Source organism: Pyrgilauda ruficollis, unplaced genomic scaffold (assembly GCF_017590135.1).
Source record: "Pyrgilauda ruficollis isolate IOZ18807 unplaced genomic scaffold, ASM1759013v1 scaffold159, whole genome shotgun sequence".
NCBI lineage: Eukaryota > Metazoa > Chordata > Aves > Passeriformes > Passeridae > Pyrgilauda > Pyrgilauda ruficollis.
The window spans coordinates 658,546-685,262 of NW_024514654.1; the positions used below are offsets into that span (position 1 = coordinate 658,546).

Genomic DNA, 26,717 nt, shown 5'->3' on the forward strand with positions numbered 1-26,717 from the left:
GCCAGGGCAGGCTGTGCCTTCCCACCCCAGGGAGGTTCCTGCTGCATTCCCAGCCTCTCTCTGGGACATTCCAGGCTGTTGGAGCTGGTGCTGTACTCTGCTGGGTTTGCTGCAGCCCCATGCTGGGGGTTCCCCTCAGCTCTAGTCCTGGGTGTGAGGGCTGCTGACGCCTCAGGCCTGTGATATGACCAAATCCAGGGACTCATATTCCAGAAGCTTTTATTTGACAAAGCCATGAGGTTCAGCAAGGAAAAGGAAACTTCTCAGAGGTGACCTGTAAGGTGAGAGGAGCTCCTGGTGTTTGCTTGCAGGCCCAAAGGGATCACCCTGCTGCTGTACCCCTTTTGGAAGAACTCAGTGCAGTAGATCAGGAAACACTGTAGTGTTTTCATCTTTATCCCTGTTTCCTGGAAGATCTGTCTGTGGCAGCTCCTCCCAGGGTGGCCCATGCCAGGAAGGATGTTTGGGGATGTGTTGTGTGTTCTGCTCCCACCTTCAGCAGGAGACAGGCTCTCCTTGTTCCCTTCATGTGAACAATCCTGGAGCAGCCCATGCTGGGGGCTTGTTTTGCCATCACACCTCAGCATGTGCAGCTTTGTTCTGGAGCCGTTCTGCTGAGGGCTGGACAGGAAATCACAGATGGAGTGAAGCACCTTTCCCACATTCCCCTCCTCCTACTTCATCCTTACTGCTCTTTGTTCTCCAGACTCAAAGCAAACGTTTAATGTTCCTCAGTCTTCTGGAGAATCATTGGGCTGCTTCCTGCATTGCTGGGCCTGCCTGTTTGTGAGGTCCTGCCCATGGGCCACCCATCTGGGCAGTGTCCCTGGAGCTGTGGGCTGTGCTGCCCTTTCCTTTCAATCCTCTTTTCCTCTTTCCACCCTGAATGGCCTCGTGTTTCCCACGTGCTGTGCCTGTGGGATCAGGGTGGCAGCGGCTGTGCAGTGCCTTCCCTGTCCCTTGGCTTTCTGTTCAGGGGATTCTGCATCACTGGAGGAAATCTGGAAATGCCAGCATGGGCCCAAGGGCACCTCTGGGGTAGGGACTGTTTCCTCAGCGTCAGGGATGAAGGGCACTTGATGATGTGCTTTGTTTTGGGCTGACAGATTGCATTGCTGCATTTGAATGTGCAGTAATTCACTTTCTGCTGCTTCATCTGGAGAAAAGCTCAGCAACCGATTGCCACAGAAAACCAGTGATGGCCTCTGTTACTGCCTTTGGGCAAGGCAACCCTTAAAGCTGCTTTTGGGCTTCCTGGAGATGTGTCCAAACCCTTGGGTGGAGATACAGCCATGTGGGAACATAGCATGTGTGGATTTGCTTTCATTGTCCTCATCCCCCAAAGTCTGTGTGGTGTTTGAGCTGTTTGAAAGGATTATTAAGAGTTTTTAGAGCAATGCAGGCATTTTCAGTGAAAAATGGGACTTTTCAGTGAAAATTTTACTGTATTTTTGACCTTGTAGTTGAACATGGGTTAAGAGACGTAAGGGTCTCCATCAGAAAGAATATATTCAGTTTTACCAAGTGAAATTCTCAAGGGAAGGGTGTGTATTGCCAAACTTGTTTAATATACTGGGGGGACCTTAGATATGCTGTTTCTTGGGTTTTTTTCAGTTTCCTTATACACTTTTGACAAGACCAAGCAGTGCATTGGCACCATGACCATCGAGATTGACTTCCTGCAGAAGAAGAACATTGACTCCAACCCCTACGACACAGACAAGATGGCTGCAGAGTTCATCCAGCAGTTCAACAGCCAGGCCTTCTCCGTGGGCCAGCAGGTGGGCTGTGCTCTGGGGCTTTGAGGCTACACTGGGCTGAAACACCTCCTGCAGGCTTGTGAGGGAACATCTGAGGGTGCCAAGAGCTCTGCAAAGGCTGGGTGAGGGGCAGGAATTGTTCCTTGTGTGAAGTGATGCCTCAGGTTTAGCTTTTCTATTTTTCAGGTTCTGTGCTGCTTTAGGGTGTGGGTCTGGGCTTCACATGAGGGGATGGTGAGCTCTGCACAGAGCAGGGAGACAAAACAATTCCTGCTCTAACTGGGGACCAAGGACAAATGATCCAGATCTCAGGCCCAAGAGCAGAAGCAATTTGGGCTGAAGAGAGAAAAACAAGCAGGATGGGACTTGATAACCTAAAGCTGTAATTGGACAATTAATTCCAGTATGCAAATGGAGCAGAGCTTATAAAAGTGTGGGACCCTGTGACCAGTGGGGGCATTTTGTGACCATTTTGGGTTCACCTGGGGTGCAGCCCTGGCTGGGCTCTTGTGCTGCCCAAGGTGGATCCATTGGGGCCTCCTAATAAATCCCTGCTTTATTCTTTAACTCTGTCCAGTCTCTATTCTAGGTCAGCCTGCACAAGGCATCAGAAGGATGTCTTTATGAACAGTAAAACTATTGTGGCTTTCACTGAGAGCATGGGCAAAGGGGTTTAGAATCTGCCCTGCCCTAAATCTGTGAGGAAAATCCCAGGGCTTGGGAGAGTTTGGGTCTCTCTGTGTTGTGGCCTGGTTGGATGTGAGCGTGGCAACTCCTGGAATATTTTGGGAAGTCACTTTTGCCTCCTTCTCTATAAGATCAAGACAAACACCAGGTTTAATTCATTCTCAGTGGCACCTCCCAAGAGCAGTGTATTTCATTGTTCTGGAAGTGCCCAAGGCCATGTTGGACACTGGGGCTTGGAGCAGCCTGGGGCAGTGGAAGGTGTCCTTGCTATGACAGGGGTGGAAGTGGATGAACTTTAGGGTCCTTTCCAGCCCAAGCTATTCTGGGATTCCATGATTTATTGCTGCTCTAGGGAGTTAAGCAGTGAAACAGGGATGAAGTATTTTCCTTGGGGACCTTGGGAAGCTGATGTCCCTGTGATTGAGCCTGCAGGGGTCTGCAGCAGATGGGCTTCAGTCCCTGCAAAGCCCTGGTGATAGCCTCTGCTTTGCCTTGTTCTCTAAACAGGTCAAGCTTGGTCTCTCATGGCATTTATACCTTGCAGGGTCTGGATCTTAAGCCAGTTGAAAATACAAATTCAAGGAAAGGGAGGCAAGGCTGCAGACCCAGCCTGGTTTTCTGTGGGATGGACCCTACTTCTCATTACATTCTTTCTGTCTCTAATTAGCACTGTTCCTGAAGTGTCCTTGTCAAGCTGAAATGCAAAGATCTGAAAGTTTTGAGCTAAATTGTTCTCCATGACTAGCACCAATTATTGAAGTGAGAGGAAAATGTCATCAGATGATACAGAACATTGAGCTGGGGAGAAGAGAGGGGGGGAATAGATGATTTTCTTGGAAGGAGGATTTTTCTTTGAGTTTCTCCAGCTGACTTCATGTTCTGCCACTTTAGGTCTGTTACTCTTACATTGGGGCAGGGAAAGGACATGGTCAGCACTCCAGAGCTTTACAGGGAAGAACCTTCAGGAGAGCTGCTGGGTGGTTAACTTAGTCTTCAGGCCTCTCTCCCTCCAAACCTCCGTATTCTTGTCAGAATCCTTTTTAGCTGCTTTTAATGAGATTTGTTTTCCCTTTCCACAGCTGGTGTTCAGCTTTAATGACAAGCTCTTTGGGCTGTTGGTGAAGGACATGGAAGCCATGGACCCCAGCATTCTCAAAGGGGAGTCTGGAACAAGCAAAAAGCAGAAGGTGAGCTCCCAGGAACTCCTGTGCATTCCTTGGGGACTGTAGAGCTGCAAGTCCTACAGGTCATGCTACCAAGGGCAGTTCAGGTGACCTGCCTTTGGAGAGGTCACTCATCTGGCTCATCTGCTGTGTCAGAGGAGACAAGGAGCCTTGTTTGCAGTGCAGTGCAGCCTCCACTAAACTACAGAGCTGGGGAGGATACAGGAGTAGCCTTTTGGTCTTTAAGTACTAATTCATGGAAACAGCCTCTCTTGAGTTTTTTTGTCTTCCAGATATGTCCAGTGTTGATTTTTCCTTCTGTAGAAAGGACAGGATTTTATTTTCTCCTTTACTTGCTAGATCTTGCTGAAATAAAATAGTTGGGTTTAAACTAAACCAGTAACTTTTAAAAGCCAGGTTGTTGTACCTGGTGAGCTTCTCCATTCAATGTGTTTGTTTTAGAGGAGGGGTTGGTATTTTTCATTCTTCCAAGGGACTTTTGAAGTGGAGCTTTTGCTGCTTTTTTCCTGCCTTCTGAGATATTCTTGGAGATACCAAAGGATCAATCTGAAGCTGAGTCTAATGGTAATTAATGTAATTATTTCTTTCCTTTCCCTTTGTAGATCGAGGTTGGTTTGGTTCTTGGAAACAGCCAAGTTGCCTTTGAGAAAGCTGAGAACTCCTCTCTCAATCTGATTGGTGAGTTCCTGCACCCACAGAGAAATAATGCTTGAGATCTGCTGGTTTTCAGGCCCAGGAGACTTCATTGCCTCCAGGTTGTTGTTTGTCTTCACTCCTAGGCTGAGATGAGCAAGGCCAAATGGACCAGTAGATCCAGAGACAGCAGCTGTTTGAAATATTTTAACTCTTCAAACATCAGAGAATGATGTTTTCAGGGACAGTAACAAGCCAACAGCTCTCCCATTAAATTTAATTAAAAGAGAAGGGATTAGGAAATTGAGAGCTTTTTAAAATGTGTGGTCAAAATGTCAAAGTCCTGCTCATTGGAAGGCCATGGGAGCAGAATGGCACTGGGGGTTGTGTGGAGCTGCTTCCAGGAGTTTATTCACACACCTGGGAACTGATTTAAACAGTTTCTAAAACATCAACAAAACAAACCCCTGTGTACAATATCACATTTGGCCATCAGAGAAATTGGGGAATAATTGGTGTGCCCTCCACACATTCCTTTAGAAACAAACTGCTGTAGGGGTTGGGCTGGGTCTGGAGTGTTCCATAGAGGCACCAGTTGGAGTGGTGGGACCTGGGCCCTGGAGAGGGCAGCGAGGCCCTTCCCTGCAGTGGCTCAGTGCCCTGGGACTGTGGGGATTTCCTGGGGACCAGGGACACCTGCTCTTCCTTTGGCTGTCCCAGTGGGATGAGGTGGGTGACTCTTTCCAAGCTTCAGCTGCAGATTGCTCCCTGGCTGTGATTCAAGGCTGAACACACAATTTTATTTTAATTTTTTCTTGTTTTTCTTCCCTGTTTTGTTCCTTCCTCCCAGAATCCATGAGCTAGGGACACTCCTCCTTTTGCTGCTGCTGTTGCACAGATCAGGAGTGGCAGGTGCAGGCTGCTGGGAGGGGGCTCAGGGAGCCATGAGGTTTATTTTTGCAATAGGCTGCAAAGCACAGCTCTGCTTGGCTGGAAGTGCTCAGTGCTGTGAGTACTTGTTACAGGAATAAACCATCTGAGGGGAGCAGCCACTGAGGAAAGGAGAATTCAGCTCATCCAGCACTGCAGGAGCTTGTGACAGGGGCTGAGGTTTGATGCTGCCACATTTGGGGCTGGGATTTGTGACCTGCAGCTGCTTCCTGTGCAGTGGGAGGATGTGAGGCTGTTGTGTAACCACACCTTGCATCTCACCAAAGTTTGGGTTTGAGCACTCAGCCTCTACTAAAACCCTAGCTTATTGTATTTGTAGGGACCCTCGTGGCAGGAAGGAATGATGAATGTGACTCCATGTTCTCAGAAGGCTAATTTATTACTTTATGATACTGTATTATATTAAAGAATACTAAACTATACTATACTAAAGAATATAGAAAGGATACTTACAGAAAGCTAAAAAGATGATAATGAAAACTCGTGACTCTTTTCAGAGTCCTGCAACAGCTTGGCACTGATTGGCCAAAGAGTGAAAACAACTCACACCAGAATCCAATGAAATAATCACCTGTGGGTAAACAATCTCCAAACACATTCCAAAGGAGCAAAACACAGGAGATACAAATGAGATAATTATTGTTTTCCTTTTTCTCTGAGGCTTCTCAGTTTCCCAGGAGAAAAATCCTGGGCAAAGGGATTTTTCAGAAAATGTGGATGTGACACTAACACAGCTCTGTGGGCTGTAATGAAGCATCCTAACGAGGGTACAGCTGTGAGTGGCACCAAAAGGAACTTGCAGGGGCAGGGCAGGGAGTTCCCACCTGTGACTGTGGGATCACACCCGTTCAGGTTTCACTCTGCTGCCCAGGACAGCTGGGGGCAGTGTGAAATAACCCTGTTCACTGAGGGTTATTTCAGCAGGGCATTGTACCTGGTTAATATTCAGAGTCATAGAATGAGTTGGCTTCTCCCTCTTGGCACGTGTGGTCCTGTGGGAGAGCTGCTGCATTGGGAATAGGGACCTTCCCCAGGATTCTGTTTCATTGTCTTCAGACAAGACAAAAGAGCTTCTTGTGCCTCAATTTACTTCTGTCAAATTGGTACTTCATTTAATCTCCTCATTGATCTGAGGCAGAGCTGCTTAATGTGCTTTGTTGGTCTCTGGGGAATTGTAAAGTTCTGAATAATTAAATTGTGAGAGAGGAGATGAAAGTGAAGTGAGTGTCACTGAGCTCTGCCTTCAGTAAAGGGCCTGCATTATTTCAGTAGAGAAGAATTGTAATAATTTTTTTAAAAGCCAGTTCTGTTTGTTCTGTTTAGCATAAAATTGTGTTATGAAACCATTGGCAGAGGTTTTAATCCAATCTGCAAGAATTTTACTGTGCTGAGGTGCAGCCAGAAGGGGGGAGTGTAGGCCAAGCTCTGTGGGAGCAGGAACAGCCCTGGCTGAGGGGTCTGACCTAAAAGCTGGAGTGCAGCACTGGGATAGTAAACACAGGGGAATTGTGGATTGGTGCTCCCTGCAGGGCTGTAGGTGCTCTGTGTCCCAAGTGCTGCTGGGCTGTCCCTGGCATCTTATCCAGGGGCACGTTCCTGTTTGTTTGTTTTGCTGCCCTTGGAATTGAAATATTGATTCCAGATGTGTTTAGACCAGGATTAAAGAGTCTGGTTGAGCTCACACAGAGCTGCTGTTTGCTGTACTTCCTGGACTCTTGCTGCTCATTCATTATCTGGCTGAACTTGAAATACCTCTTAGAAGAGCTTGTGGAATAGAGCAGCAAAATGCACACTGGTTGTTTGCTAGGATTGGATATTGGGAAGGAATTGTTCCCTGGGAGGGTGGTGAAGCCTGCTGTGGCTGCCCCTGGATCCCTGGCAGTGCCCAAGGCCAGGTTGGAGAGGGCTTGGAGCCACCTGGGACAGTGGAAGGTGTCCCTGCCCTGGCAGGGGTGGCACTGGATGGGTTTTGAAGTCCCTTCTGACCCAAAGCCACCTGTGACTCTGTGATCTCTGTGATTCTATGGTGTTCTAGGGTGGGAGTTGCTCCCATTGGCAAAACCATTAAGAGCCAACCCTTAAAGCACTGTGCAAGTCTGAGGAAACATCCCGTTTCTGCAGTAGTTAAGGATAATTGGCAGCGTCTTTGCTTTTTCTCTGGGTTGTCAGATATCTGTGTGTTTGCCTGGTAGCTGAAGGTGCTGAAAGCCATGTGCAAGGTTGATCTGACTGATAAAAGTGTCAGTGTTTGAATACACCTAGGGTGAGACATGGGTTTGCCAGCATCCTTCCAGGAGCATTTGTGCCTGTTTTCTGCTTCCTGAACACTCTGAATATTCCCAAGCTCCTCTGCAGAGGGAGTGGAGAGCTCTGTGAAGCTGTGATGCCAGTGGCTCAGCAGCAGCAGGGAAGGGAGGTAGTTAAAGGGCTGCAGACCTGTGCTCAGGGGTATGGAGTGCCTCTGGAAGAGGTTGTGGAACAGACAATGGACTATGAGGGTTTGCCAGAACTGACCTTGGTTATTCTGAGTTGTAAAGGAATTGTTCTGTGTAACTTTGCTTCAAATTGCTCTGGGGACTGAGTGGTGAGTGTGCTGCTCCTTTCCAGGGGATTCTGGAGAAGGTTTGGAGAGGTGAAGATCTTTGAATCTGAGATCTGTACAGGAAAAAATTAACAGAAACTGTAATAAAACATTAAGTTAGAAGAAAAGAGTGATACACTGGGAAGGGCCAGCCTGACTTGTCTAAGGGCAGCCCAGCCTCATGATCCTACTGGAGTTCATTACAGCAATCAGAAAGCTCTGGCAGCAGGGCTGGCATGAACTGATTGTCAAAGCTCCTCTAGCAAAGTTCTTTGTCAAAGTTTCTTAAGAAAGAATCAAAACAGAGATCTGTGGGAGAGAAGGTCCTTGCATGAGTCAGTGAGTGATGAAAGGAAGGAGGAAATAGCTGATGTCAGTGGAGTTCAGTGGGAATCTCTGCTGGGCCTTTGCTGCTCATTGTAATTATTGAATAAGCTGGGAAAAGGCTGGAGCAATGAGGTGCCCAGGCTGGCTCTGACTGAGCTCAGGGACTGGGGCAGGAAATGGCAGAAGAGATTCAGTACAGAGAACTGTAAATTATGTGTGGGAGGAAGAACTCTCTTGACCTGGGTAAAACTGGTGGCTGTAGAGGGCCCAGATCCCAGGCAAGACCAAGGGAGTGCTGCACCCATCTTGCAGTGTGTTCCTGTTGTTAGGAGCTGTTAAACATGGCTGCTAAGAATGATCACATATTGTTCTGGAGGGGTATGAGCAAAGCAGAGCATCCATCATTCTGTACCTGTACTGAAGGTGCAGCCAACCTGCAGCACCTGCAGGTGCATTTGCCTGTCAGAGGGTGTGGGAGGAAGAGAGAAGACAGAGAGGAACAAGGGTTCCAGTGAGGAGCTGCTGCTGCACAGGGAAGAACAGCTGAGCACTGGGAAAGGCAGGACTGAGGAGGGTGCAGGACAAAGCTGTTGCCATCCCAGCTGGCCTGGACCAGGGTGATGCTGGTTCTGGCAGCAGCCGTGTGAGTTGGGTGCTGAGGTTACGTGGGTCCAGGGGCACCTGGGTGAATCTGTGGCAGAGAAATCTTTTGTGGTTTCTTCAATACATAGGAGCAGCACCTGGCTGGAGAAACCCCTGAACTGAACAGCTGGAACCTGGGGATCATTTACCAAGCAGGGTCTCTGATGTCCTGTCCTTGTGTCCTTGTCACAGTGTGTCCTCCTGGCCAGTGTTTGAAATTGAGCACAGAGTTTGTGGGATGGGGCTGACCTGCAGAGCTGTTCTGGTGTCTGTTCCTGTGTGTGCTGCAGATCTACTGGGCTGTGTGCTTGAAACCATTCCTTGGCTTTTGCAGGTAAATCAAAGACCAAGGAGAACAGGCAGTCAATCATCAACCCCGACTGGAATTTTGAGAAAATGGGCATTGGAGGCCTGGATAAAGAATTCTCAGATATCTTCCGAAGAGCTTTTGCTTCACGAGTTTTCCCACCTGAGATTGTGGAGCAAATGGGTGAGTACAACCTGGAAAAGTGTGGCTGGGGCACAGGCTGCAGGCCTGTCCCTGGTGTGTGAGGGCTGGACACAGCTGACACCCTTGTGCTGCTGTAGCACAGCAGTTTCTGAGGGATCCAACAGGCCAACAGAGCCTCTTCCCAAATGTATTTTGGACTCTTGTTGCTTGGCTGGGGAAGGGAGACAAACCCAACACAAGCACTCAACCCTGCACATGGAATGTCTGAAGGAATGAGACACGTGGTTTAACTGGATTCTGTTCTGATGGAACTGAAACTGTGGCTCTGAGCAGCCTGGTCTGTTGGAAGGTATCCCTGCCCATGGCAGGGGGTTGGAATGAAATGGGCTTTAAGGTCTCTTCCAACCCAAACCACCCCATGCTTCTGTGAAACCCTCCCTCCTTGAATGCTTCGTTAATCCATAGCAGTGACACTGCTGCTATTCCTGACTGCCTGGCCATGTCTGTCCATGCAGCTCAGAGGCAATTTTGCCTTAATGCTCCTGCCATAATCTCTTTTACATCCCAGTTCTTCTGGCAGCTGCATCCTGAGCCCTGTCCTCCCCAGCCTGAGCCAGTAATCCCAGCATGGGCTGTGAGTTCTGCTGCTCAGGTTTGAAGTGCTGGCAGGATGCACAGGCCATGGCACGTCCTGGAGTCTGTGAAATAAAAGCACAGATTCTAAATATAACTTCTCTTTTTGGGTCAAGGGAAGGAAAGGCAGTCGCAGTACTTGGTAAACATCTGCTGGCAGGCAGATAAATGGTGCAGGGTTTAATTTTTAGTAAGCAGTGTGCAGCTGCAGGTGTCTGATTCTGTCACAGAACGTGGCTGGGGATGTTCTGGCTGCTCCTTGTTGTCGGAATATAATCTGTGTGGGTTCCTATTTGAACTTGGAATCCATAGCTGTATGATTTCTGTGTATGTTTATGTTTCTGATCCACCTTCCCTCTCCCCACAAATGAAGCAATCAAGATTTTGATTACAAACCAGATTTCCACCAGGAGCTACATCCTGTTTGTGCAGGGGTGTGCGGAGCGTGTCCGCTTCCAGTGCCTGTGGAACTGATGCAAAGTAAACTTCCCTGGGATGTGCCTTCAGTCTTGTCTTGGGGATTTGGACACGTATGGAGGGGCTATAGAGAAACCCCAGGGCTGGGCCAGCCAGTGCCTGATTCTCTTTCTCTCTCCTGCCTTTTAATTCCTGTTGATGTGAGAGCTGAGGCCTTTGGGGGATGCTCTTGGGTCTCATGGGTTTTGTGGCTGTGAGCAAGATACAACTTCTCTGCTTCTGCTTGAGAACATAAAATGCTTAAATTTGTTAAATATTTAACTGCTCTGCAGAGAGAGGAAATAAGAGAAATGGTGCTGGCTATGGAAAGAACAGCTTTTACCCAGAGGCACTGGTGTCCAGCTCAGCACTGTTGCTGACAGCCAACCTCCTGTACTTGAAATATTTTTACCTTTTGAAGCAGCTATTGTGTGTATTCATGAAGTCTTTCCATGGAGCCAGGCTGGGAGAGCTGGGGCTGTTCAGCCTGGAGAAGAGAATAGTCCAGGAAGATCTTAGAGCCACTTGCAGTGCCTAAAGGAGGCTTATAAAACAGAGGAGAGTGAGTTTTTTACATGGACAAGAATGGGAATGGTTTTAAACTAGCAGAGGAGGGGTTTGGGTTAGATATTGGGAAGGAATTATTCCCTGAAAGGGTGGTGCAGCCCTGGCACAGGGTGCCCAGAGCAGCTGTGGCTGCCCCTGGATCCCTGGCAGTGCCCAAGGCCAGGTTGAATGGGGCTTGGAGCAGCCTGGGACAGTGGGAGGTGTCCCTGCTGTGGCAGGGGTGGCACTGGATGGGCTTTGAGGTTCCTTCCACCCAAACCATTCCATGATTCTCTGATGCTATGGGTGCAGTACAGAGCCCTTGGCTGGGACCACATGTGAAAGTAAAAGGTAAAAGATAATTGGTGTTGTTTAATAAAGGAAGACAAAGATTCTGTGAAGTACCACTGGTATTTGGATTACCCTGGGCAATGAATTAAAGGTGTGCCCCATTAAATTACATTAAGTACAAATACCCTTGCTGTGCATGTTTACACCCAGGCTGCACAAAGAGACTTTTTTCAGAGAAGAAGTTGGACTGGGAGCAGAGCTCCTGAGCTCTGATTAAGCCCAAGGCTAAAGAGCTTATCTGAAATTTGAAAAAACAAAAACTTTCTGACATTCATTTTCTTTGCCTTAGTTATAACTTGCTCTTAACTATATTTCAGATCTGAAATGTCAGTGTGACAGCTGTTCACCTTTGTGAATAATTTATTGGGAAAGGAAAAGATGGAATTTGCTTGCTCCCTGGTGCTGCAGTGCTCACCCAGTTGTGTTCTTTGCCCAGTGCTCCCAGACTGGAGCTTCCACGCCAAATGCAATAAATATTTCTGTCCAGAACTACACAGAGGCTCTATAGACCCTTCCAGCATTACTTGCAATTTGTGTGTGGTTTATCTAACTTCCAAGGAATGTTCTGGGTTTGGAGCACATAAATCAATGTTAGTTAGCCGTATCATCCAAGGGGGGAAGTACTGCTCTGCTGGTAAAAGCCTTGGTTTATCCAAGAGCAGAAATGTTAGATCAGCCCCAGCTGGGCACCAACCCTGCCCAAGCTTCCTCCTGGCCTGGAAGGGACAGTTTGCTTTTGCCATCTGTGGATGTCCCAGCCCTGCTCTGGTGGCTTTGGCCTTGCATGGCTCTGTAGGGAGCTAACACAGTTGGCAGCAAAAAATACTATTAATAAAGACAGTTTATAGGTCAGTATTCAGCTAGATCAGCTCCCTGGTGCTGTGATGTGACAGAATCCCAGAATGGTTTGGGTTGGGAGGAATCTTAAAGCCCACCCAGTGCCATCCCTGCCAAATCAGGGACACCTTCCACTATCCCAGGCTGCTCCCAGCCCCAATGTCCAGCCTGGCCTTGGGCACTGCCAGTGCCTAAAGGAGGCTTATAAAACAGAGGAGAGTGAGTTTTTTACATGGACAAGAATGGGAATGGTTTTAAACTAGCAGAGGAGGGGTTTGGGTTAGATATTGGGAAGGAATTATTCCCTGAAAGGGTGGTGCAGCCCTGGCACAGGGTGCCCAGAGCAGCTGTGGCTGCCCCTGGATCCCTGGCAGTGCCCAAGGCCAGGTTGAATGGGGCTTGGAGCAGCCTGGGACAGTGGGAGGTGTCCCTGCTGTGGCAGGGGGGGCACTGGATGGGCTTTGAGGTTCCTTCCACCCAAACCATTCCATGATTCTCTGATGCTATGGGTGCAGTACAGAGCCCTTGGCTGGGACCACATGTGAAAGTAAAAGGTAAAAGATAATTGGTGTTGTTTAATAAAGGAAGACAAAGATTCTGTGAAGTACCACTGGTATTTGGATTACCCTGGGCAATGAATTAAAGGTGTGCCCCATTAAATTACATTAAGTACAAATACCCTTGCTGTGCATGTTTACACCCAGGCTGCACAAAGAGACTTTTTTCAGAGAAGAAGTTGGACTGGGAGCAGAGCTCCTGAGCTCTGATTAAGCCCAAGGCTAAAGAGCTTATCTGAAATTTGAAAAAACAAAAACTTTCTGACATTCATTTTCTTTGCCTTAGTTATAACTTGCTCTTAACTATATTTCAGATCTGAAATGTCAGTGTGACAGCTGTTCACCTTTGTGAATAATTTATTGGGAAAGGAAAAGATGGAATTTGCTTGCTCCCTGGTGCTGCAGTGCTCACCCAGTTGTGTTCTTTGCCCAGTGCTCCCAGACTGGAGCTTCCACGCCAAATGCAATAAATATTTCTGTCCAGAACTACACAGAGGCTCTATAGACCCTTCCAGCATTACTTGCAATTTGTGTGTGGTTTATCTAACTTCCAAGGAATGTTCTGGGTTTGGAGCACATAAATCAATGTTAGTTAGCCGTATCATCCAAGGGGGGAAGTACTGCTCTGCTGGTAAAAGCCTTGGTTTATCCAAGAGCAGAAATGTTAGATCAGCCCCAGCTGGGCACCAACCCTGCCCAAGCTCCCTCCTGGCCTGGAAGGGACAGTATGCTTTTGCCATCTGTGGATGTCCCAGCCCTGCTCTGGTGGCTTTGGCCTTGCATGGCTCTGTAGGGAGCTAACACAGTTGGCAACAAAAAATACTATTAATAAAGACAGTTTATAGGTCAGTATTCAGCTAGATCAGCTCCCTGGTGCTGTGATGTGACAGAATCCCAGAATGGTTTGGGTTGGGAGGAATCTTAAAGCCCACCCAGTGCCATCCCTGCCAAATCAGGGACACCTTCCACTATCCCAGGCTGCTCCCAGCCCCAATGTCCAGCCTGGCCTTGGGCACTGCCAGGGATCCAGGGGCAGCCACAGCTGCTCTGGGCACCCTGTGCCAGGGCCTGCCCACCCTGCCAGGGAAGATTGACTGATGCTTTACTCCTGATAATGCTGTGCCTGCCAAATGGAATTAAATCCTTACCTGGATGAGGTTTGAGGAAGATGTCTGGAAACATTTTGGTGCCTCACTTGTAGGAATGACACTTCTGAGGAAGGAATTTCACGCCTTGGGGCACTGGTGGAGGGAGACACCAGTCAGTTGTCCCTGAGGGACAGCCCTTCACAGCCCTGTTTCCAGGGAATCCTCCTCCTTTCCAAGCCCTTTCAGGATGTCTGTGCCAGCTCAGAGTAAGGCTGTGTCACTCTGTGGTGAAGGGAGTCTGCCTTTGGTTGCTCTCTGCTGCAGTTCAGAGCCTCTTGCTCCAGCTGAAGCTCCTCTGTTTATTTGACAAATGTGTTTTCTTCCCATTCATGGTAGATGCTGGTTTTCTGCTGAGGCTTTAAACCCAGCTCATTCAGCACCTTGTGCTCTTGCCTAGAACACTGTTCTCTCTTCTTGTTTTTTTTCCTTTCCCCCTGACTCCAACAGGTATTTATTCACTTGGAGCAACATTTTTGGTATTTAGTGCCTGGAGCTGTAACTTGCAACAAACCTGTAAAGTCCCTTCTCAGACTTGAAAACAAAACACTTGTGCTGACCCTCTTTTCCTTATTTAAGAACCCTCTGGTGTCCCCAAGCTTTGAAACAGTCTTGACTTGCAGCAGGGAAGGGTTTTCTCTGACTCCTGTGGCACATTAATTGTTGTAGAGGCCTCAAAGAGCAAATTCTGCATTCTGGACATGTTGTTTAATAACAGGCAGAGAAAGTTTGGTGTTACAGGTCATATTCCTTCTAAGAGACTGAAATGGAACCCAAATTCCCTATATAAATAAACTAAATCAGACTTTTTGAAGGTGGTTTCTGTTTCCTGGGAACCATCTTATCCTGTGCTCTTGACCTGCCCTCTTGGGATATGTTGGTCTCAGAGCTCTGTAATTTTGAAGTCCAGCTCATGATGGAGAAGTGAAATATCAACAGAACACAAGGGGAACATTGAAATGAGCAGACACTCAGATTATTTTCTTCCTCAGATTCTGTCTGAAGTGGAGGCTTGTCTGTTAAGCTGCCTTAAAAATTAATGCACTAATGTTCTCAAAGTACTCAGATACTGTAAGAGAAGAATAATGATGGAAAGGTTCTCACCCAGCTATTCTGAAAATAGGGTAATTTTAATGAAAAATCAGTGTCAGGCATGTCTAACCTCAGCTGGGGTGCTGGGAATGCCAGGCCCTGCTGGGCAGCCTGTCCCAGTGCTGGGTGCTGCTCTCTGCCTTTGCATCCAGCCTGGTCCTGTCTCTCCAGCATTCTCCAGGGCAGCTCTGGGGTTCTGAGGCCAGTTCTATACCTCTACCTCATCCATCATTATTTCTCCTCCCTTCCCTGCTCAGGACTGTGGTGCCCAGCCCAAACCATGGATCCATTGTGGATCAGCAGGTCCTGGCTGTGCCTCGCTGTCTGGGCCTGGGCAGAGTCCTCACTGAGATGATTTTTTTGTTTGGTTTTTTTTTTGGGGGGGTTTTTTTGGTTTTTTTTTTTGTTTTGTTTTGTTTTGCAGCATGCAGTTCATTATTCCTCCCCAATTAGAAACTCGTGCATCAGGTTACATGGATTTCAGATGAATTTAATCCTGCCTGTCTGTGTGTTTGTAGCTCTTGGCTTTGCAGTGTGCAGATTTAATTGGAGCATTCCGTTCTGTTCCATCTCCCAGGCACCACATGCCACTAAATTCAGGATGGATCATTTCTCACTGTGCTTTTAAGTTCGTGGGGTTTAATCTACTTTTCCACCTCTAACTTTATTCAGCCTGTGCTTTTCCTGCATCTCTAGGAGGGTGTCTTAACACATATTTATATATTTAGGGACATCTAAATGTCCCTCTCTTGCTTTCTTTGTTTCCTCAAACCCTCTGTGTGGGGACCCCCATGTTTTCCTGGAGGGAAGTTGTCTCAGACTGACCTAATAAAGTTGTTCTGGCTACTTCTTGTAGTCTTCTTTTCTTCTACCTACTTAAAAAGACATTATCTCAGAATTTTCCATCCATCTGGTTAGTGCTAGGTCTGTACAACACAATCAGAAAACAGCTGAGGTTGAAAGAGACCTCTCAATTTAGTCCAACCCCACAGTTCTCGCCCTTTTCCCTTTACAACACCATGGATGACATTCACCATCTCCCCCCTGGTTTCTCACCACCCTGTTCAGGTTCTTACTGGCTTTGAGATGATTTCACCCACTCTGGTGAAGTTCATGTCCAGGTGATCTGCCAGTATCCAACAGTTGTGGGCTCTTGTGTCCCTTGTTCTTTTTCTGCTTCTGTTTCCTGTTCCTACCCGTTTGTCACTTCTATTAATATCAGCTGTCACAGAATATGTCAGCTCTTCACTGGTGTAAATAAGTATTTAACACCTTGAACTCGGCATTTGCTGTTGTTAACTCTTCTTCCTTGCTGAGAATGGACCAGTGCTTTCCTGCTCTTCTCCTCCTAAAGGAATTTCACCTGGAGTGCTCTGCTCACCCGGAGGCACCTGGATCCAGGGCCAGCCAGGCTGGGTCTGGGCACTGAACTCTTCCTTTGGGGACAGCAGTGAGGAAGTCCCTGACATCTGTCACTTGCCTCCCCTTCTGAAAAGCAGAGATTGACTTTGGCATCCCCCAGGGATGGGGAAGAAAGTGAAGGAGCTGAATTATTCAGAATTACTGATGTAATTTGTTCATGTGTTGGGTTGCTGGATGCAGTACAGCTGGAAAACTTCGGAGGAGGACACCAGAATGGGGGGCAGGAAAGCTTCTGGACACAGAGTGAGCTGACTTGAAGGACTTCAGTCCTTGGAGGGGTATGAGAGAGAGGGCTTCCAAATTCTGCACCAAAGGAAATTATTCCCTTTTAACACAGGAATGTGGAGATGGGAATGTGGCAGATGGTTTGGAGGGAGGGGAAGGGGCTTTACACCAAACCTGCAGCAAGGATTTTCTGCATGGATGGCCAGAGCCATCAGCGCGTTCTGGGAGGGCTTTGCTCCTGCTCCAGGTGGCTGCAGGGGTGTTGGTTGGTGGCATCACCACGGTCTGGCACCCCCACTTTGTCCCCATCTGGGAGCCCTGGGGTGTCCCCATGCCCTGGGGTGCCTGTGTGTGTTCACAAGCCAGGAAGTGTTCAGCAGGCATTCCCAAATCCCAGTGTTGGCTTTCTAACAGATGGGAATGATCCAGCTTTATCCCAGGAAGCAGGGAATGCTGGTGGGATCTGTGCTGCTGGCTTCCAGGTGGGATGGGGCTGTGAACATCCTGGCTGTGCTCAGCTTCCCACAGAACCTGCCTCTGGAATTAGGGGTCTTTCTGCAGTTTTGTTAAGAGACATTTACTCTTTGCTACTGTGCTGACTTCCCTTGGTGCTTGGTTTTGTTTGTTATACTCTTACCAAAATCCCTTCTCCTGAGTGTCCTGATGCTGTTTTTTGTAGCCAGAGGCATTCTGTTGGAAGTGTCTCTCTGAGATGCTGATTTATTTTCATTTCTAGCACATTCCCTCAGAAATGGATAAATGCCCTTGTCATAAATCTCATTATTGCCTCCTGATAGATGTGTGCACTGAGCTCCTCAGAGCCAGTGGGATGTGCTGGGAAATCACTTTCCAAAGCTCCATGGAGAACTTTACTTTGTCTTCTCTTTCCAGTGGCAAAGGATTTGATAAATCAAAACTCTGACCATTGAGAAAATAAAAATTCTGGTTCAGGTGTGGCCCTTTCCCTGCTCCAGCTCTGAATTCAAAGCAGACACTTTGGGCTTGCAGCATGAGAGGGAAATTCCACCCAGCTCTACTTTTAGGGAAATTTTGCCTGCATAGCAGGTGAAGTCTGGGAACCCTGAACTTCCTGTAACCTGCCCCAAGATGAATGTGCAGAGATAAAAATCTCCCTGCTGTGCTGGGGCCTTACCATCCATGCAGGTTCCTGGTGGTGCATCCGAGTGATCCAATCACACCAGAATGCTTTGATTTTAATTAAAAGGGGAATTACACTCCCAACTAGAAAATCCCTGTTATACTATATCAGTTCTTCTGATCTCTCCAATAAATTGAAGAGGGAGAATTGAACAAATAAACTTTATCTTGTCTCTTTGGGCAGGTGATGTTCTGGGTCAAAACAGAGTTTGACTTCCATTGGAACACCAGTAACTCTCCCATTCTCAGCAGGTTTTATGAATTTTCCCTCATATTTTGTTTCCCATATTGGTATGTTTGAGTTCCTGTTAATGCCCCTATTCAGCCTCTAACTGTCATTGAATGGCATAATTTAAGGCTCAGGTTACAGCAATGACCTTTTTTTGGAGCTCATCAAATGATGAGCTGAACTGGTTGGAGATGTCTGCACAGCTGTAATTTGTGTTTAGAAAGATTCTCATAATAGTATTGACATTTGGGCCACATTGGTGAAATCAGCAGAGGAGAGATAAACTTAATCAAAATTCCTGTGTGGTGCAGAGGATCCCACTGTGATTTGAGAGGTAACATTTGTGATTTGTCATCACCTGTCTATTTTAATAAAGTCCTGCTTATCCTTAAAACTTTGATTTTAGCCAGGTGAACGTGGCTGTAAAGGGAAATGTCCGCTGGAGTCATTTGTGGCAGTTTTATTTGAAGAGGAACTAATTGCTTTGGGGTCAGGAATGTTCTGCCACCTGACCCAGACCCTGCTCTCAATGTTGCCCATTCAGTGGCAACCAAGTCTTGCAGCAGGTGGTCAGGGATGTCCTCAGGGTCCAGGGAGGGGGGGCTTGGGGAGCTCAGAGAATCACTTTCTGGGATTTCTCTGAGGAAGACTCCAGGACCCAGCTGGAGCTGTGCCAGGGGAGGGCTTGGTTGGGTGTCAGGGAAAGGTCCTTTCCCCCAGAGAAGTTGAATTTTTAACCATTTCCGCCCTCATTTGGGGTTTTTCAGAGGATTGGGGATATTTGGGATGATTTTGCTGTGGAGTCATAGTTTTTTTACCTTTGGAAGAGGAAAACCCAAAGCTCCAACCCACATGGTGAGGGTGATGATCTGGATTTTATGTTCCTTTTATTGACTTAATATTGAACCCTTGCAAATGGTCTGCAGAAAGTTGAATTTTTAACCATTTCCAACCTCATTTGGGGTTTTCCAGAGGGTTTGGGGTTGGATATTTGAGAATTTCACTGTGGGGATTTTTCACCCTTTGGGGGAAGAAGGGAAGAGGCTTGGTATGAATTTTATGTTCCTTTTATTGACTTAATCTTGAATTGCTGTAGGAAGTTGAATTTTTATCCATTTCCAACCTCACTTGGGGTTTTCCAGAGGGTTTGGGGTTGGATTTGGGATGATTTCGCTGTGGGGCTGTGGATTTTTTGCCTTCCTGGGTGTGGGATTTAGGGAGGATAACCCAAGGGAAGGTGCTCAGTGTGGATTTTATGTTCCTTTTATTGACTTAATCTTGAATTGCTGGGCACTGCCCAGGCTCCCCAGGGAATGGTCCTGGCCCTGAGGCTACTAGAGCTCCTGGAGCCTTTGGACACCACTCCAGGGATGCCCAGGCTGGGATTTTGGGATGTCTGGGCAGGGCTGGGACTGGATTCTCCCTGTGGGTCCCTTCCCACTCAGGGTACTCCATGATTCCTTTCCTTTTCCCTTGAGCAGGAGGAAGGTGAACATTCTGGGAGCTTTCTAAGCAGATTAGTCCAAGCCAGTTTGTGTTCTGTGTCCCAGTCTCCCCGTGGGAGATGAGATTCTGAGTGTGGGGTGTTCCAGCTGAGGCCACAGAGGGGGATGTTGGTGCTTCTCAGGAAGTTCAGATTTTTTGGGCTGTGGAAGAGAAGCTTCTGAGGGATGTAACTCAGTTGTACTTCTAGAAGAGAGATTGGGAGCTGCAGGAATCTCAGAATCACTGAGATTGGAAAAGACTTCCAAGACCGTGGAGTCCACCCTGTGCCTGATCCCTTCCTTGTCACCAGCCCGGAGCACAGAGTGCCACATTGCTTGGACAAGGGTGTTCCTGGGACACCTCCAGGGATGGGCACTCCAAACCTCCCTGGGCAGCCCCTTCCAAGGCCTGACCACCCTTTCCATGGGGCAATTCCTCCTGATGTCCAACCTGAGCCTGCCCTGGTACAGCTTCAGGCCATTTCTCCTTGTCCTGTCCCTGTTCCTGGGAGCAGAACCCAACCTCCCATCTGTCCCCTCCTGTCAGGAGTTGTGCAGAGCCACAAGGGCCCCCTGAGCCTCCCTTTCTCCAGGCTGAGTCCCCCCAGCTGCCTCAGACACTTCTCACAGGACTTAGAAGAAAACCAGAAGAACCAACCAGAACCAGACTGTTGGTGTTTGTGTTGTGAACACCCTGGCACAGCCACTCCCTGCAGTACCATGGCCCTGCCTGGCTGGGCTGGGAGCAGAGCCCTGACCTGCCAGAGCCCTTTGGTGGCCTCTGTAGCCCTTTGGTGGCCTCTGTAGCCCTTTGGTGGCCTCGTGCTGGAGTGCAGGAGCTGTTGGAGCATTGCTGTGCTGGGATTTCCCTGCAGAGATCACTTGTCAGCACCACCCTGCCTGGTGCAGTTTGGTTACAGAGGAGATCCTGTTCCCCCATAAGCAATGCCCTCATGACAGGGATTGACAGAAAGAGCTTTTAATTTATCTGTGCCTCACTCCCTTCCCTGTGAGATTTGTCTCCACTGCCAGTTTATGTTGTTTATGCTTTTGACTCACAGATGCCTCAGTGCTGACTCATGAGTTCTTAGCCTCAGCTCTGGATTTCTGTAGTAAATTTTTTATCTGCAGAGGAGCCCAGCAGGATCTCTCAGCTTTATTGCTGGGCTTACCCAGTGCAGCACTGCTGCTCTCTGGGGTTTGGGAGGATCAGCTGCTCCTCATGGCAGTGTCCTCCTGGAGCTTCATTGTGGTGAATGAGCAGCCAGAGAGAGAGGGAAGAGCCTGTAGGGTCACAGGAATTAAGTAATATTGAGCAGTTGTTCAGACAGAAATCAATTCTTTATTGCCATAACCTTCAGGAGCAAGCGAAATCACAGCAGAGGGTTGGGAAGGTGATAAGGGGTGTTTGTCCTTTACAGGCAGAATTGCCCTGAGGTGTGAGCAGCCCTGAGGGCTCTGTGGGATGGGCTGGGGTTACCATGGAGCTGAAACAAGCCAGACACCAGGAGGGAAGTCATCCTGTGGGGTGACAGACAACTCCATGTGCTCAGGCTCCTTAAGCCTGGCAGAAACTGAGCTCAGGTCCCCTCAGTCTGAGCTTGGGGCCATCAGTTTGCTGCCTTTTGTTGATTTTGATTTTAATGTGCATCCTGAGCACTGCAGGGCTCTTGTTGGGTGGGTCACATTCTTAAAGAAGTCAATCCACAAGAATGGAGTAAAAAATAGATGTTCATATATTCATTAAAAAATGAAAAAAACCCTCTGAGTCCCACCATTCCCAGGACTCCTGAGGCCACTGCTGACCCATGTCCTCTCTCTCCTCTGAGGCTTTCCCAGAGCCTGGTGCTCAGGGTTCAGAACCTGGTGCTGATGCACCATCTCCTACTGCAGGGTTTTCCAGCAGCAGCTTCCAGGCCAAAGGTTTAGTCTGTGCAGTTAAAGGAACAAAACAAACCTGGTTGTGGACAGGGGCTGGTCCCACAACCTCTCTTGGCACAGTGTGAGGTAGGGCATGGGAAGTTGAGGCATAAGGATGTTCAGACACAGCATAGTGATAAAACATGTGGGGCTCACAAGCTGTATATCCACAGTTCCACAAATCCTTCAGGGAAACTCTTCTTGTTCACCCTGCAGCCTCTCCCAGGAGCTGTGAGCACACCTGGGACACGTGTGCCTGTCACTGGCTGGGATGTGTCCAGCCTCAGCTTGCTGCAGTTGCATCCCCTCTTTCCCTACAGGAGGGAATTTAAATACACAGTGTCCAAAATCTTGTTATTTGAGCAAATTAGAATATTTCAGGTCTTTCTAATTACAGCACTTTGGGTTGATGGTGCTGGTGTTTCTTGGAAGATTTTTCAGTTTTCTCAATATTTATTCTATGAACTCGCAGCCAGAACTGGATGTGTGATACGGGACTCACCAAAGCCCAGTGCAGGGGTAAAAAGTGTGGCATTATCACACAATATTCCTCATTTTCTCTTTGAAGAATTAAATGAGTGTGTTTGACCTGTGTCTGCTTTGCTAGGGGTGCAGGGTGTAAAAAACAGTATCTGCAGTCCTTCTCTGCCTGGGGATTCAGCATCCCCAGAACCTCCTCTTGGTGAGAATTCTGTTATTCCCACCTTTCCCAGGGGATCTCTGGTGCTGTGTGTTCCTGACCAGGAGTTACAGCTTGGTGTGGCTGATGGATGGAGAGCACTTGAGTTGTCCTAGAGGTTGTTTTTCCTTGGCACATCCCTGGGATGATGCTGACCCAGCCTGTGTTTGAATTTCTCTGACAGCAGCACTGAGCAGAGCTCCGGCCCATCTCTGCCAGCTCCCTGGAGAAGTGCCTCCCTCAGTGCTCTGGGGCTGTCCCCATCCTCCCTCAGCCCTTATGGTGCCTCAGGTTTTGGCTTTTCTATTTTTCAGGTTCTGAGCTGCTTTAGGGTGTGGGTCTGGGCTTCACCTGAGGGGATGGTGAGCTCTGCACAGAGCAGGGAGACAAAACAATTCCTGCTCTAGCTGGGGACCAAAGACAAATGATCCAGATCTCAGGCCCAAGGGCATAAACAACGTGGGCTGAAGAGAGAAAAACAAGCAGGATGGGACTTGATAACCTAAAGCTGTAATTGGACAATTAACTCCAGTATGCAAATGGATCAGAGCTTATAAAAGTGAGAGACCCTGTGAGCAGTGGGGCATTTTGTGACCATTTTGGTTTCACCTGGGGTGCAGCCCTGTATTGTAAATGCAGGGCCACCGATGAAGGAAGGAATGATGAGGAGGACTCCATCTTATCAGAAGGCTAATTTATTTCTTTCTTATACTATATTATATTAAAGAATACTATACTATACTAAAGAATACAGAAAAGATACTTACTGAATGCTAAAAAAATGAAAAATAACTCGTGACTCTTTCCAGAGTCCCGACACAGCTTGGCCCCAATTGGCCAATGAGTGAAAACAACTCACAGCAGAATCCAATGAAACAATCACCTTGGGTAAACAATCTCCAACCACATTCCACGTGAGCACAACACAGGAGAAGCAAATGAGATAAGAACTGTTTCTCTTTTCTCTTCTCTATGGTGCCTCTTGCTGCCTTTTCAGCTTCTCAGGAGAAAAACCCGGGGTGGAGGAATCATGAGATTGCAGAGAACATGAATGCCACAGCCCTGGCTGGGCTCTTGTGCTGCCCAAAGTGGATCTGTTGAGGTCTCCTAATAAATCCCTACAATAAGAGCCTGAATGAGAGATACAGGACTTCAGGCACTATTCAAAGTGCAGTTTATTGTATCCAAGATGTTACAGCAGCCCAGGATCGTGGGTGACAGAGCCTGTGCCTCCAGCTGCCAGCTCCAGCTGCAGGCAGGCCTGGAGACCCTTAGCTTAGGTTACAAATGCATGATATACTTTGCTGAGCATCTTAGTACAGTAGAACCAATCTATACCTTAACTTTTATCTATAGCCCGTCATAACTACTATAATTACCATATTAATCTCACTATTCTTCAGTCACTTACAGTTAGTACATTACAGTTTAAGCTAGAAGTTGTTTTTCAGTTTTCTTGCAGTGGAAAATTTGGAGACCTTTTTTCTACTTGGAATATCAGCTGACTTGTTTGCCTGTGCTATCTTTCTGCTTGGTAAAAACATCTTCTTGTTTGAGGTGGGTTTATCCTTTGCCCTAAGTCATAAAACCCCCTTCTAACTAATACACCCTTTGCCTCCTTGGTTATCCAGTAAGACTGGCTCAGCAATTCTTTTCTTCTATATGAAAATTTGCTTCCATCTCTATTCCATCTTCAGATTCTACATTCAAAAATCTTTCTGCCAAGCATCCATATCTGTGAAATATGAAATACGAAATATTTTTTTGTCAAACTTGCATCCTTCCCAACACCCTCCTTATTCTTTAGCTCCTCCAGTCTCTGTTCTAGGCCAGCCTTCTCGAGCATCCCTTCCCTGTCCTTGCAGGCTGCAAGCACGTGAAGGGGATCCTGCTGTACGGGCCCCCGGGCTGCGGGAAGACGCTGATGGCGCGGCAGATCGGGAAGATGCTCAACGCCAGGGAGCCCAAGGTGGTCAACGGGCCCGAAATCCTCAACAAATACGTGGGAGAGTCCGAGGCCAACATCCGGAAGCTGTTTGCTGATGCAGAGGAGGAGCAGAGGAGGGTGAGGACACACAGGAATGGGGGTGGTGGGAATGAGACCGGTGTGGTCTTTGTGAGGGTCCCCACGACGAGAGAAGAGATGAATCTGACTCCATGTTCTCAGAAGGCTGATTTTTTATTTTATGATATTATATTAAAGAACACTATATTAAAACCATACTAAAGAAATAGAGAAATGATACAGACAGAAGGCTTAACAAGAATGATAATAAAAACTTGTGACTGACTCCTCAGAGTCCAGCTGAGCTGATGGTGATTGGTCATTAAGTAAAAACAATTCACATGAACCCAATCAAACATGCACCTGCTGGTAAACCACCTCCAGACCACATTCCAGAGCAGCAAGACATGGAGAAATAATAAAAACTTGTGACTGACTCCTCAGAGTCCAGCTGAGCTGATGGTGATTGGTCATTAAGTAAAAACAATTCACATGAACCCAATCAAACATGCACCTGCTGGTAAACCACCTCCAGACCACATTCCAGAGCAGCAAGACATTGAGAACCTGAGGCTTCTCAGCTTCCCAGGAGAAAATAATCCTGGTGAAGAGTTTTTTCAGAAAATATGACAGTGACAGACCAGGAGAGACTGGAAAGGGTCTGGAATCTCAAAATTACTGCTTGCATTAAAGGCAGAGTTGTTGGAACCCTGGTTGCTGAGAATTTCAGACTTTCTGTACTGACAGACTCTGACCCCAAGAGAACACTGCATTTGTCCTGAGGCCATGCAGAAAGCTTCCAAAATTGAATAATGCAGCTGAGATTATAGATGTGTAGTTTAAATAGAAGTGTACATTATCACATGGTAGAAAACTTAGAGTTTAAGGGTTTAGAATATAGGAACATATATATATATTTATATATATATATATAAACAAGATAGAGGTTTTAGAGAGGAGGCTAGTCCTTCACCTTCTTCTTCATAGGTTTAGGTAGTATTGTGTAATTAGATAAAAAAGTCTGCATTGCAGACCATGGGTTAAAAGTAAAAATAATTGGGTTAAAAGTAAAAAAAAGCTATTGGGTTAAAAGTAAAAATCATTTCGGTGTCATTTCTTAATTAGACAGTTTATCCTTAAAAGACCTTATAGAGAGAGACAGCTCCATTTTTTAGTTTGTTAATGTGAAGTGCTGTAGAACTCACAGTTTGTGAGACTGTAATACAGATAAGAACTAATAGACATCTAAGTCTGAACAAGAAATAACACCTCACACATTTAATTCCAATCCTAACAAAAAGAAAATAAGACTCAGCACAGGGTTACTGCTTGGCTTGGGGTTATGGTTGTTCCTGGTGAGTTGTGGAGTATTGGTGTTGTGCAGGCTCACACAATACCAGCTGTGGAAACAGCCGTGGAAGCTGGGAAGGCAGCTGGGCTCCAGCCAGCCCTGCAGACAGGACAGTGTGCTGAGATTCCCTGCACAGTAATTTGGGAGCAATACAGCAGGGCCCACCCTGCTTGCTTTGGGTCATGTGCTGTCACCTTCTCCAAAAGTCCTTAAAACTCAGATTGTGCGAATTTTCCTCTGTTTTTAGTTTCTTTTATTTCTGGGAGCAATACAGCAGTGCCCACCCTGCTTGCTTTGGGTCATGTGCTGTCACCTTCTCCAAAAGTCCTTAAAACTCAGATTGCGCAAATTTTCCTCTGTTTTTAGTTTCTTTTTTTCTTTTTTTTTTTTGGTGGGAGAGACATAATTGAATCTGTTTGGATTTTTCTTACTAAATGAAGCTGGCACATAAGCTTTCAGGTTTTTAGGTTGCAGGCATATTGGTATGTTACAGCACTTGAAGTGTTATAATCAATACATGGTTAATTTTTCGCAGCAGAAAACTAATGGTTGAGAACAATGTCTTGAAACTAGAAAACTTTGAAACTGGAAGTGAGGATAAAGATTCTGTTTTTTCCAGTGATGTTTTTTATCCATTGCTTTAACTGGCTTTCAAAACCCCAATCTTTAGTTTCTTTAGTTAGTACTTCTTTCATGTGTGCTATGGTAATTTTTCTCTGCTGTGGATCACTTGATCTTGATAGATTTTTCTGATAAAGAAAATCAAATGTCAGACTAGTCACAGTTAAATACAGGGAAGTCTTTTTAGAAGTCATTAGCAAATGATCCCTTAATTTTATTCCGCTCACAAGACTCAGATTTTGGTGGTGACTTGAAATAATTTCATTTCTTCAGCAGAAGGTTTATTAGGCAGTCAGTCAGCTCTGTGTGGTAACACAGACCCACGTGAGCAATCTCCTGCTCCCTGGTGGCTGCAGCATCTCTGGGAGCTGCTTTCCCTTGGCAATAACACACCTGTTAAAATCCACTGGATATGGGCTGCAGGGGCTGGGCCTGATGACAGCTGGGAGATTGAAAAGGTCTCCAAAAGGTTGGCATTGTGCTGCCTGTGTCTGGGGCAGATTGCCAGGGCCAGCACATGCACCCAGTGATAACATGGTCTGCACTGGCCACAAAAGATGTTTTAGAGGTGGAATTCGAAGGGAAAAAGCTTCATAATGCAGTCACAAAAAGTATCCTGTTCTCTTAGCAGCTGCAACTGCCTCACCCCTGAGTGAACCTGGAAATGGCAGTTCTGGGGCTGACTGGGCTCCTTAAAAACATTATCAGCAAAGCTGCTCTGGCAAGCTGTGTGTTTACCAAGTTCAGTCCAGCCTGGGGTGTTCCCACCCTGGTGCATCCCTCCCTCCAC

General features: G+C 47.2%; 1 protein-coding gene across 3 annotated transcripts in view; it reads left to right on the plus strand.

Moving 5' to 3' along the window:
- NSF (N-ethylmaleimide sensitive factor, vesicle fusing ATPase) overlaps nucleotides 1-26,717 on the plus strand; it is a 76,205-nt gene that overhangs the window by 25,339 nt on the left and 24,149 nt on the right. For all 3 annotated transcript variants that reach the window (XR_005954681.1, XM_041461982.1, XM_041461981.1), the window contains exons 5-9: nucleotides 1,615-1,781; nucleotides 3,527-3,634; nucleotides 4,234-4,309; nucleotides 9,100-9,255; nucleotides 23,816-24,015. Coding sequence is in view for 2 of the 3 variants with exons in the window: in XM_041461982.1 (XP_041317916.1) it covers nucleotides 1,615-1,781; nucleotides 3,527-3,634; nucleotides 4,234-4,309; nucleotides 9,100-9,255; nucleotides 23,816-24,015 (707 nt within the window). In the remaining variant the exon portion in view is untranslated. The remainder of the gene's footprint in view (nucleotides 1-1,614; nucleotides 1,782-3,526; nucleotides 3,635-4,233; nucleotides 4,310-9,099; nucleotides 9,256-23,815; nucleotides 24,016-26,717) is intronic.